The sequence below is a fragment of the Harpia harpyja genome, chromosome Z (assembly GCF_026419915.1).
Source record: "Harpia harpyja isolate bHarHar1 chromosome Z, bHarHar1 primary haplotype, whole genome shotgun sequence".
Lineage (NCBI taxonomy): Eukaryota > Metazoa > Chordata > Aves > Accipitriformes > Accipitridae > Harpia > Harpia harpyja.
This window is the reverse complement of record NC_068969.1, coordinates 94757624-94770910: the sequence shown is the minus strand read 5'-3', so window position 1 is coordinate 94770910 and position 13287 is coordinate 94757624. Positions and strand designations below refer to the sequence as shown.

The following is a 13287-nucleotide window of genomic DNA, read 5'->3' as shown; positions in this document are numbered from 1 at the left end:
TAAATATAACAGTTAAACAGAGATCAAGCAATGGCTATCCAAGTCTATCATGGGTACTTCTCTAAAACAAAGCTGAACTCTAAAAGGTATGTCTATGCATAAGAATTTGTGTAAAAAGAATATTACAAAACATTCAGTTCGAGTCATTGAAATGCCGTGGAATTACAGTGGGTAGAAGAAACTTTTTTTTTAAATTCAAAGCTAGTCCCTGCCTAACACTTATGTAAGTCTAAAACATTGGTTGCATTTTGGTTTTATTTCAAAAACATCTGCAAGTTAAAAAGAGCATATCTTTAATTCCGTTATATTTAGAAGAGGCCTTCTTAAGAGCACTGGACTCTTCATGGTATTTCTTGCATAAGATCTTTTTCAAAGAGATATTTCTTCCTAGTGTTTGTCAGTAGTCTAAATTAAACAGACAGTGACTAAACTAAAAAGCCAAAGTAGTTTTGCTGGACATATCTTGATACCTGTAATATTGTAATTCCACCGTAACCATAGTAAGCAATGCCTTCCATGAATAACATGATTCAGAGCTAAATTTCTCATGTCAAAAACGAAGGTGGGCAAGGATAAGAGAGTAAGACCCAGTTTTTGAAAGCGTTAAACTTTTACTCTATTAATTTTTCCTTAACACTTCATCAAAAGGGTGATTTATACCAGTTAGAGCCAATACAAGTGCAACCAAGTTGCACAAGATGGTTGTTGCTGTTTAACTTTCTGTCAGTTCCACTTCTGGCTCTTTTGTGTGTGTGTATATAGAATCTCAGAATGGTTTGGGTTGGAAGGGACCTTAAAGACCACCTAGTTCCAACCCCCCTGCCATGGGCAGGGACACCTTCCGCTAGACCAGGTTGCTCAAAGCCCCATCCAACCTGGCCTTGAACACTTCCAGGGATGGGGCATCCGTTGTGGCAACCTGTTCCAGTGTCGCACCACCCTTATCATAAAACACTTAGAATCATAGAATCATAGAACCATTTTAAGATCATTGAGTCCAACCGTCAACCATGCCTACTAAACCATGTCTCAAAGTGCTTTGTCTACACGCTTTTTGAATGCCTCTAGGGATGGTGACTCCACCACTTCCCTGGGCAGCCTGTTCCAATGCCTGACAACATTTTCAGTAACGAAATTTTTCCTAATACCCAATCTAAACCTCCCCTGCCGCAACTTGAGGCCTTTTCCTCTCGTCCTCACCAGCTCCAGGCCCCTCACTAGCTTTGTTGCCCTTCTTTCTTATTTCTAATCTAAACCTACCCTCTATCAGTATAAAACCATTACCCCTTGTCCTATCACTACAGGCCCTACTAAAATATCTGTCCCATCTTTCTTATAAGCCCCCTTTAAGTACTGAAAGGCTGCTCTAAGTTCTCCCTGGAGCCTTCTCTTCTCCAGGCTGAACAACCCCAACTCTCTCAGCCTGTCCTCACAGGAGAGGTGCTCCAGCCCTCTGATCATTTTTGTGGCCCTCCTCTGGACCCGCTCCAACAGGTCCATGTCTTTCCTGTACTGAGGACCCCAGAGCTGGACGCAGTACTGCAGGTGGGGTCTCACCAGTGGGGAGTAGAGGGGCAGAATCACCTCCCTCGACTGCTGGCCACGCTTCTTTTGATGCAGCCCAGGACACGGTTGGCTTTCTGGGCTGTGAGCGCACGTTGCCAGCTCATGTCCAGCTTTTCGTCCACCAGCACCCCCAAGTCCTTCTCCACAGGGCTGATCTTTCTCTCTCCCTGCTCCCCCATCCCCTGGAGGAATTGGGAGCCATAATTTCTTGACTCTGAATTGCCGGTATCATACTGATTTCAGTATGAAACCGACAGCGGAGGCAGGGAGAGGACATGAGGCAAGGAGGGTGACAGGCTGGCTGGGAGGGCGCAGCTCTCGGAGGGCTGGCACGGTGTCAGCTGTCATTACGTATTACCCTTTGAAGCATGGATTGGGGGATTATTTTTAATAGGCTGGCTTTGCTGGGCAAGAAGAGGCTGCGTGTTTAGGGTATTTATTGTGATGCTGCTCAAAGTGACCAGGAAGCCATGCAGGAAGAACAATATTAAACTGATGGTGGCTTCATCATGTCAGGAACCGCCCTTGGAGGAGAAACCCAAGGGACAATGCTTAATGAAGCGGCTTGCCTGAGGTACAGGAGTCATTATAGGGAAATGAGAAGCACGAAGTGTGTTTTGGTTTTTATTTAGGCTGTATAAAGGAATGGGGCAGCCACGAGGCGAAGATTGATGGACGCTGTGTGTTGCCAGCGTGGCCTTCCTCGGACCCAAGAGCTGCCGGCAGGTTGGGGAGCGTGAAGATTGCTTCTAAGCTGCTCTACTTGGCACAGAGGAGCCGTATGAGCAGATAGGAGGTAGATAAGGCCATTACATTAAAACTTCAGAGCAGCTCAGTCACCATCTGGTGCCAAAGAGGCGCGCGTGTGCGTTTCCAAGCCGGGGAGATGTCCGCGAGGCAAAGCCTCGCACAGGCCGCCTGCGGCTAGGACGAGCCTCTCCCGGCCCGGGTAGGCGGCAGGGCGGCCAGGAGCAGGGCTTTCCCGCGGGCCGCCGGCCCCAGGGCAGCGGGGGCGCCCATCTTGTGCCAGTCCGGCCGCGGCGCCGCGAAGGGCGGCTGGGAGGGAACAGCTGCGGCGCCGGGGGCCGAGGGGGGGCGAGGGCGAGGCGAGGCGGGCCTCCCGAGGGCTGCGGGGTAAGAACACCGAGCGCCCCCGTGACGTGGGACCCGCCCGGGCCCCCTTCCACCGAGGCAGGAGGAGGAGGAGGAGGAGGAGGAGGAGACCGCAGGCTGCTGACGAAGGCCGCGGCGGCGCCTCCCCCGTGAGCCCGTCCTGCCGTGACGCCGCGGCCAGCCGCGCAGGCGCGTCAGCGCCCAGCGCCTGTTGTATCCGGCCGGCGCCTTTTCTCTCTTCCCCCTCCTCCCTCTCCCCGTCCGTCCCTCCCTCCCTGCCTCCCTCCCTCCCTGCCCGAGCTGCCGCGGTCGGTGCCGCCGCTGCCAGCGCAGCTGTGCGCGCCCTCCCCTCCCCTCCCTTCCCCTCCCCTCCCCGCCGCCTGTGTGCCCGGCCGGCAGCGATCTCCGCGGCTGCCCCATGACGCGATGGCAGCGGCCAACTTCGGCAAGATCCAGATAGGGATCTACGTGGAGATCAAGCGCAGCGATGGTCAGTGGGGCAGGGGCGGCGGCAGGGGCCGGCCCGGCGGAGCGGCCGCAGACCCCGGCCGGGCGCCGCCGCCGCCCCGGCGCGCGGCGCGGGGGAGGGGGTGGGGCGGGGAGGGGGCTGCTCGCGGGGCCCATTGTGTGCGCGGGGCCGGGGAGTGGCCGGGCCTGGCGCGCGCTGCGGTTGTCAGGGGAGCGCTCGCGCTTGGCGGCGCAGGGCGGTTGCGCGGGGCGCGAGCGGCGGCGGCGGCGGCCGCCGCCGCTGGGGACGGGGAGGCTGCGGCAGGGCTGGGAGGGACGGGCGGCGGCGGCGGGGTGGGGGCTGAGCGGGGGGGAGCGGGCGTGTGCGGGCGTGGGGGTCGGCTCGTGGGGGAGGGGAGGGATAAAGGGGAGAGGTGGCTGTGGATGGGGGCGATGGGGGGATGCTGGGGGGAGGGGGCGCGGCTGGGGAGGAGAGCCTGGGGAGGTTTGGGCATGGGGGGTGGGAGGGCCTGTGGGGGGGAGCGGGGAGATGAGGCGATGGAGGGATGAGAGGCCTTTAACGTCAAGAAATAACTTCTTGTTCGCTCTGGTGTACCAGCGGTGCTCTGAAAAAATGGCACAACAGTGTGCCCTGACGGAAACGCTTGATGTTACTATTTCGGACGTTCTTTATGATTAAAATGTGAGAAGAGCGCTTGCTATTTATGCCCACGAGTTCTTACTTCTCCGTTGCGGATCCGGTGTGTCTCATCCTGCCCAGCATCTCCTGGCTGGAGGATGTGTGGTGCTGTCTAGAGATACACATGAATAAAGGAGGCGTGTGTGACGACAGGTTTAGGGTGCTCACTCTTCATATTCGTCTGGTAGGAAGGAACTGAAATGGGAAGTTCACTGGCTGAATCAATCGCAGGTCACCCCTGACTTCAGCTCTTTAATTTGAGTGGGAATATGTCATCTGTTCTTGGCCTCTGTGAGGTCTGTGAAGCCTGCTAAACCAGGGTGGGGTTCTGCTCGGATTTTCTGGAAAGTCTTTTTTTTTTTTTTTTGCCTTTTTTCTTTTTTTCTCTGGGGTTCAGGAGCTTGCTAAAGAATAAGCAGATGTTTCTAAGGGAAGAAGGATCTGGAGGTCAAAGCACTGAAGTTAGCTTGGTTTTGTCGTGGGGCAGGAAACAAGCAGCTGACAAGCTTTATGCAGCTTGTCTTTCTTGTGTCCCATACTGCAGTTCAACCCTGCAATAAAATAATGGTTGGTGTTGGCTGGACACTGTATTATACCTAACCCCTCAATTTGTGCTTAATGGTTTGTGTGTCTCTTGAAGAATCTGATAGGTCTGGCAGTTATTTGCATAACTCCTGCAGATCTCTGTCTCGGGTTTCAGAAAACCTCACTGTAGCAACTTGTAAAACTGTTTTTCTGAGGTCTGTGTGAACTTCTAATAAATGTTATTGTTTGGTTTGTCTGCCTTCGGAAAATAAGGCATGAGAATGCTTTGCTGCTTTCCCCTCCCTCCGCCCGCAGGGTTCTGCTCATTTCTAATGTCAGAAGTGAGGACAGTAACTCTTGAACCTAACAATACTTACTTTCATTACTGTTAATGGTTCACATATATTGCTGTATTGCTTACACATGTGATGCAGCACATTAAATATATGACACATCAGTAATATACCAGGGGGATGCCTTCACAGCAGTTGCTCAGACTATAGGGTTTTGAGCGTTTGTGTTAACTTGGTCCCTGTGTGAGCAACCAGACTGCAGTGTCATACCAGAGTTAGTGGGTCCTGGTTATTGTGAGGTTTGCTTGTTTGTCGTTGGGACTGGAGGAGGAGGTGCCCTCGTTCTGGCTCTGGCTGTTGCAGCTTTGTGTCATTCTCTTCCCATTAAGGTGTAGGAGAAACTGTCCTAGGTATGTGGAAGGGAGCATTTTGAGAAAGATACCGAAGGACAGCCAGTGCTAGATTGCATTGCCTTTCAGAAGGTAGGTTTCCAACATGAGCTGTGGTTGCACTGGCAGTGGAAATTGATCTAGCTGCTCCTGACAAGGGGAGGGTCTTGCTTGCCTGTGCCTCTGTCAGCTGTGTTGTTCCTACAAACTCTCCCATCCACTGTGGCCAATGATTTTTTTTCTTCTGATGATTTAATAAATTAATGGATGATTGGATTCACTAAACACAGTAGGAGACTTTTGGATATGCTAGTTTTCTACTCGATTTGTGAGTTCCAATAGCTCACAGAGGGATCTGTGACCCCGGCAGTATTGGTGTGTAGGAAATGCATGGCCAGGGTGAAGTGGAAGTCTTCACATATGATCTTCTGGTTCAGTAACAGGGAGCTACCTGGATCTGCTCTACCCAGAACGGTGTCCTAGGTAGAATCAGGGCTGTGTATCATACCATCTACCCTTGACTGAAAGCACAATTAAAACTGTTGAAGCAACTTTTGGAGAAAGTGGAGAAAGCAGTGTTGGTCTGGGCTTTTTTTTGCATGTTGTCTTGTCTGTAGGGGGTTCTTTTTTAAAATGAAATACTATTTTGAGAGGTATGTATAGTAGTTCTTCAAAATTTCCTTATTTAGCTGTTTATTTGCTGAATTCGGAGAAGAATAAAGTTTTACTTTGTTGATGGGGTCATTTGAAAAAGTATGCATTTTTTCCCATCTGTCCACCAGTATGTTAAACGCTTTTCTGAATACAGAGTTTTATTCATTCCAGGTAACTCTGTTTTTCTTTAAATAAAAAGAAAACCTAACAGAAAAGCGTTTTTTTGGTTAAACATCAATGTTACAAGTCATACTTGTTCACTACAACAAAATTGCAAAGACAAGCAAAACACAATAAATGTGAGAATGAGACCAGAACATTCTGGAAAGAAAAGTTACATAGTCTGTCATTTTGACAAGTTCTATTTAGGCTTCAAGTGTTTCATGAGAGATTTTTTACAGGACTGAATAGAAAATAGATGTTGTACAAACAAAAGGCATTGTTAGAAATCATGGCCAAAAACACATGAAAACCAGTGTTTGGATAAACCCCAAGATTTTCGAGGACTGGTGCTGCAGAGCTGCTTGCTGTGTATCTGTTTTTTCTCAGTGGGTAAACATTGATATAAATGTTGTCTACAGTCGCGGATAATATTTCCAGTTATAATTGGAATAACTAGTTATGTTCATGTAAGAGCATACTAAGTGGTCAGCTCGCTTGGCTTTTTATAATAATTTCTGATACTGAAATTTACTGTTTATTTCAGCGTAATTTATGCGTGTTGCTTGAAATACGCCTTGGTAATCTGTCTTGGAAATGGGAAGGAAATCCTTCATTTTAGGTTGTGAATTGCTAAGAATGGAGTGCATTTCCAGTTTTGAAAAACGTGCCTTATGACACAGAAGCTTGGGGAAGTGCGGAGGGAGCCAGATGGTACCCGCGAGACCTGCTGGAGTGCTCCTGTCCAGAAGATGCTCCTTGTTGAGGTCTAAATATGGGCATTTGTCTGTTGACAAATTCCCTTTACTCAAATAATAATAGCCCACCGCTTTACACATGAATTTATACCCGTATCTGCACTTCTTGTGAATTATCCCATTAATGATGACAAAGACCCGTATAACTACTTGGAGAAAGAACATCTCACATTTTTTTCCCTATAAATTCAGTCTTTTGCTGAAATAGGATAAATCTCTCATGCCCTGCAGTGCTTTAGTAGGCTGATTGGTGTTTTTCCTTTAGTTTTTCAGTCCAATTGTGTGCTGTCCATTTCCTCCTCAGGCTGTTCCTATTCTCTCTGTCTTTGCAGATCTGAAATACTACTTAGAAAGACAGAGAAATTAATTATATATTTGCTCATTTTGGAAGCGCGGGAGGGGAATACAATTCTGATCTCACTGTGTCAGAAATAATGTAACAGGCATGAGGAGAAAGGACGTTCTTGTAATTGGAAGAGTGACTGAAGATTTGACTGAACTTCCCGGAAAGGAAGAATACGGAATTTTTAGGGGTTAACTATCAAATGGCGTAAAAAAGAAAGATCATGAGTTTGTGCCCATTTTTTCATAATACAAGAACAGGAGAACTGTCTGAGTTTGAAAGACACAACTTAAAACCGATAAAGGAGAGTAGACTAGGTACAGTTATCATGTGGATCTTGTTACCAGAGCAGATGGAGGCTAGAAGCATAACAGAATTTTAAGAAGAATGGTAGGAATATCCAGTTTTACACTAAAAATTAAAAAAATACAACAGCAACTCTAAAAGGTAGTTTCTGATCTTCCTGAGTCTGTAGTTTAAATAATCTCTAACTGACGGGAGGTAGGAAGAAATCTTGCCTGTGGCTGTGTTTTTTTTAATTGCCTACTTAAGAATTTTCTTCACTTGTCTCTGAAGCAGCTGGAACTGGTCATGGTCAAAGATAATCCATCTAGTCGAAAAACCTACTGGCAGCTCCTCTCTCCTTAGGCTTGCCAAAACATCATGGTAACTGTTTCACCTTCAAACACAAATGAGACTAAATTTTTGTAACGGTCAGGGCTGTAATTTTTTTCTTTAACACCCAACTTCTGTGCAATTGATGTTTTTCAGAGTTGAGAGGTCTGTAGCATCCTCTGTCTTCTGGGTGATCCTGTACGATGATCTTGATCTTTACGTACAACTCCCAATAGCAGCAATGATTTTATAGCAGGATAGAAGGTATAATGACGCTATAAAAATTCTGTGCAGGTTTGGGTAGTAACCCTATTTTACAAGCTCTCAAGGATAGATTTAAACGGTAATGTGCTTTTACCCTTTCCTTTGGTGACATACATCTATTGGTTCCCTGTGATTAAGACTTTTTTGTAACCACATTTAAATCATTTGACTCAATTACCTAATCCTTGTATAAGCCATATGGACACAATGTGTCTTTGTCCTTCCATCCTGGCCAGATCACAAGTAGGGTTTCAAGTCTGCTGTTGCTGGTCGAGCTAATGGGTCCAACATTTAGGCTTACTTATCCGGTGTAGATTTTCATATTGTTACATCCAGAGTTTCTGGGCATTGTTCCTACAAAAGTGTTGACCAGGAGGATGTGTTAAATTTTGTGTCCTTTTTGAAATCACTTTTTAAGCATTCAGCTTTTGTTACCCCGTAAGGGGATTTTCACTGTAACTCACAGATTCTCAGATATTTATGTATAATAATAATATGTGTTTTGTATAAATAGCTTTCGAATAATCTTCAGAGAATCTTCTCATCTTTGTTCCCTAAGTGTGTTTAATACAACATTACATGCTGGCAATAATGTCTTTAGAGCTAAATGTGGCTACTAGGATTACACAGCTTGTATTGCATGTTTTTTCCTGTCTAATCATGTTGTGGGGGAATCTATCCTTTGTTTCTGTTTGATAGGTAAAGTTACTGCTCTTTCCACCCACTCTGTGATGGCCTGTTGCCTGGCCCAGTTTTACTTGTCTTTTCTTCTGATGGCTTTATGAACTGAAGACTTCGCCGGGCTGCTGTGGCACCAAGCACGGCTTCCCACCTTGTCGAGGTGGGAAGAGATGATAAATCATTGGGAAGAGGTCATGCCTAACTGAAGAGTAATGTCATTGCAGAAGTATCTCTTTCTGTTTGCTCTAGAAGATAAATTAGCCTTTTGAGTTCTTTTAATACACCCACTTACCATAGTACAATATAGACAAATGAGTATGAAGTATTTACCGGGTGAGCTCCTTTCCTGGAGCACAAAATCTGTAGCATATTTGTTGGCTTGACCTGTGGAATGTGCCGCTGTTAATTTTTTTGTGCTTGAGGAGTAAGTAACAGAATGGGGTAAAGTCGCTTCATTGCTTTGTTCTTGTTTAAGTTCTTCCTTTCTAAATGTTTACTGCTTATATCATAAACTGTGATTTTATTTTTTTTAAAAAACTTTTTTCCCATCTTATTGTTTGTTGAGTTATCTTGTCTTCCTTACCATACTGTATGACTAGACTCAGGATCAGGAAGAGAATGCTGTGGTCAGCCCATGGTGAACACTAAAATGTGGTGTTCACTCAAATTGTTCACAGTAGGTTTAGTCCATAGAGTAAAACAATTCAATAACTTTTGATACATTAAAGGTTTATGTTAATTTTTCAGAGTTAAGTTAAATTACTAATGTAGTGCAGAAAGTAAGATATGGAAGTCAACAGTAAGGACTACCAAGCAGTCTTGACTTTGTCCATTAGTGAGAATGTGTTGTAAACAAAATACATAGTCAAGCATTATGGTGTTTGTAATTTAAAATTGAAGAGTTTTGAAGAAGACATTGGCTTTTAATAGTCAGTTTCTCATTATGCCTCTGTAGCATAGTTAAAATTATTTGGAAGTGTAGATGCTTTCAGTGTGTATTTCCAGATGCAGGGTAGAAGGTTTTTATGGAGCTGTAATACGTTCTTTGTTTTATCTGTTCATCTATTTCAAAAACACGAACAAGCTTTCAGGTATATGAACAATTCTTTTTGCTTGCTTGAAAGCTTATGTATGCTTTCCAGTTTTACCACTTGTGTATTTTCAGAAGTCTTTCTATGTTTTTGAAGGGAATAGTTATAGTTCCTTCTAATGTAATTTTTTAAAATTTGCTTGCAATTGTATATTCCAAACCTCCGGCTTTTATTGTGACTTGGTATTTGGGGTTTTATTTAAATTGTTCTCAATGCTGAACTGAACATAGACACTAAAACAAATGTTCCTAGCTGTATTGTTTGAATGAATTTTTCCTGGGTTTTGGTAGAGATTTTTATACTTACGTAGGACTGTTAAGATGGTTATCATAATTAAGTTAGCTACAGTTAATTTTGACTATTGGTGTGATTCCACAGCTGTTTAAGAGGTTTAATTCTGCGCTGCTGTTGCCTGTCCACTGCATTGGTGTTAGTTTGTAGTTAGATGTGTTGTAGGGAAGTCAGGGAGGGAGGGCAGGGAACTAAAACTGTGGTAATCCAGGTGTAGATTGTCTTAAACCGCTGTTAGCTGTATCGTCAAACCTGTTCATATTGTGTATGTACAGGCACATGTGCTCTTCCTTCTTTTTCTGTCCTTGTTCCTTTCCTTAAAATGTTCACAGTTTTATATTGCTGTTTGAGTAGCATTTTTTAATTTTCACTCAAAAAATTAAAAAGCCTTTAGTTTCCTATAGTGTTCCCAATATAGAGATAGACAGGTGATAGACATGATTTTCCTCCACCTTTGTCCTCTGTACAGGGATGCTTTAAATTCTGTAGTAAGTGTTTAGCTATGAGACAGTACTGACTGTGTCTGATACCCTGGAAATGCATTTTGTTCATGCCCTCAGAAGGTATTTTGGTATAGATTGGTATATATTGCCATTTCCCTGTTAAAAAGTGTTCTATGGAATTAGTTTTGCTGTCTTCGAATTTGGTCATTGCTAAATCTGTAAAACTAGATTTTACATCTGTTAGACAAAAGGTAATAAAGCAGTATGAAAAATTACTTTAGAATTACCTTTTCTGGAAAAGAGAATGAATTTATCAGGCTTATGCTTATTTTTTTTTAATGTGTGTAGTGCACTGAATCATTTACATGAGCAGAACATGCCTGGAAGACTTTTGATAACTCTACTATTACAGTCTAAATTCAGTTGATTCATGTTGCTAGGATCCCAAGTTAATTTTAGAATTGCTTAGTTAAAAGGAGTAGGCAGAGGTTCTGGAAGATAACTGTAAAACTATGTGTCTAACCAAAACTTTAAGTGACATTTAAAAAAATGTGCATTATTAGTTAGATTTAGTAATTAAGCCACTTGATCAATTATTTCTTTTTTTTTCTTTGTTTTTGGTTTGTTTTTTTTTTTTTTGGAATGGAATCTTGTGTAGCAACACTGAGTCTGATCTTATATTTGACTCTTGAGAAAGAAGAATGAGGGACTTTGCTGCTTAAAGGCTTAAATGTGGTAGTAGCGTTTTTTATTTTGCTTTATTCAAATAATATGCTTTCAGTGTAGCTTATTGGTTTTACCTAGTGGCAGTTCTGATTGTATCAGGCATAAGCTGCTTTTAAGTTTCCCAGACTTGTAAAGGGAACAGTTTGCTGCATTCCTTGCCACTTCTGCAACACTGACACTGTAAAAGCAACTGTCCAGTCCCAAGCAGTAACAAAGTGACTTCAGATAACTTGCAGATAACAACAAACCTTTTACTTTGGTTTCATTTTTATCAGTGGGTGGTCATGCTTTTCACTTACAGGAATGTTACTTGCTTTCAAGTTACCAGTAATGCTGTTTGTTTTGGGTTTGTGTGGTGGGGTTTTGGTAGCAGGGGAGGGGCTGCAGGGGTGGCCCCTGTGAGAAGCTACTAGAAGCTTCCCTGGATCCAAGTCCGGCCTGCCTCTGGCCAAGGCTGAGCCCATCAGCGATAGCGGTAGCACCTCTGGGGGAACAGATTTAAGAAGGCGAACCTGCAGGGTGGGAGGAGAATGGAATGTGAGAGAACCCCTCTGCAGACAGCAAGGTCAGTGAAGAAGGAGGGGGATGAGGAGCGGGGGAGGAGGGGATGCCCCTGCAGACCGTGGTGAGACGGCAGGCTGTCCCCCCCCAGCCCATGTGGGGGAGCGGGGGAGCAGATGCCCACCTGCAGCCCCTGGAGGACCCCACGCCGGAGCAGGGGGATGTCCCCAAAGATGGCCGTGACTCCATGGGAAAGCCCGCACTGGAGCAGTCTGTGACTGAAGGACTGCAGCCCGTGGAAAAGACCCACGCTGGAGCAGTTCATGGAGAACTGCAGCCCGTGGGAAGGACCCACGTTGGAGAAGTTCGCGAAGAACTGTCTTCTGTGGGAGGGACCCCACGCTGGAGCAGGGAAAGAGTGAGGAGTCCTCTCCCTGGGGAGGAAGGAGCGGCAGAGACAATGTGTGATGAACTGACCCCAACCCCCATTCCCCATCCCCTTGTACTGCTGGTGGGGAGGAGGTAGAGAAAGTTGGGAGTGGAGTTGAGCCTGGGAAGGAGAGCGGGGTGATGAGAAGGTGTTTTAAAGTTTGGTTTTACTTCCCATTATCCTTGGTTTGATTTGATTTTTAGTAAATGAAATTGATCTTTTTTCTTCCCCAAGTTGAGTCTGGTTTTTGCCCGTGACCATAACTGGTGAGTGATCCCTCCCCGTCCTTGTCTCGACCCATGAGCTTTTCTTTATATTTTCTCCTCCTCATCCCACTGAGGGGGGAGATGTGAGCAAGTGGCTTCATGGTGTTTAGTTGCTGGCTGGGCTTAAACCATGACACTATTGAAGCTTTGTCAAGTGCAAGTTTGAGTGTCTCATGGCTCCCATCAGGCATTGGCAGTTCTGTGTAATCCCAGGTATCAAAAGTGTGAGTATTTTCAGTCTCTTCTTTTACTTACAGCATAGTATGTTAAGAGTTGCCTTCAATGGATGAACACACCGAATGTGTGAGTGAAGGGTGGTGGAGTGTGGGCTTTGTTTAAAACTTTCTCTTTGGAAGCAAGGTGCGTAGTATACTTGTGCCCTTGCTGAGTTTGGCTCTAGAATTTTTGTTGCACAGTGCCGCACATTTTGCAGTCACTAAAACGTCTTACTTTCCCCTTGTGGCTGAACTACATATGGAGTTTGAAGTGTATTTCCAACCGATCTATAAAAGTGTTTGCTAGAGAAGCAGGCATGCATAATGATGTGTTGATGAGGATCTCTGGCTCTAGAAAGAGGGCAGTGGAAATGAATTCAGTTTGAAAAGCACATGCATGCTTAGATTTTGGAACACTCCAAGTTTCTGATTCAATTTTGGGTTATGTTTGCATGTTCTTCTATACTTTTGACGTTTTAATAGGATAGGAATTCAGGTGGTGATAAATGAGGGGAATATAAATCACAACCTGATGATTTTTAAGTTACAGCAAGCTTTCTTCAAACACAGAGAAGACTTAAAATATTACTTAAACTTTTCTTGTTGGTTTGAGCTTTTAGAACCTGACTAAGATAAGGGAAAAATACAAGCTTTAAACTTGTATGAGAATGAAGGCTTCTGACTTCTGACAAGGAGCAACAGTTGGCAGCTCCGTAATAAATTAAGTAATGGTAAATATTCTTGCTAAAGGTAATATTGTAAAGTAAGGGAAATGAAAAAAAACTCACCCAAACAACAAAACACTATTTGACACTGT

General features: G+C 44.7%; 1 protein-coding gene across 5 annotated transcripts in view; it reads left to right on the top strand.

Annotated features, from left to right (window-relative positions):
* The first annotated feature begins 2950 nt into the window (after positions 1-2950).
* KIF2A (kinesin family member 2A) overlaps positions 2951-13287 on the top strand; it is a 58581-nt gene continuing 48244 nt past the window's right edge. For 3 of the 5 annotated variants that reach the window (XM_052776024.1, XM_052776023.1, XM_052776022.1), the window contains exon 1: positions 2951-3169. In XM_052776024.1, coding sequence (XP_052631984.1) covers positions 3106-3169 — 64 coding nt within the window. In that variant the 5' untranslated portion in view covers positions 2951-3105. The remainder of the gene's footprint in view (positions 3170-13287) is intronic. The other 2 variants (XM_052776026.1, XM_052776025.1) reach the window with 2 other exon arrangements.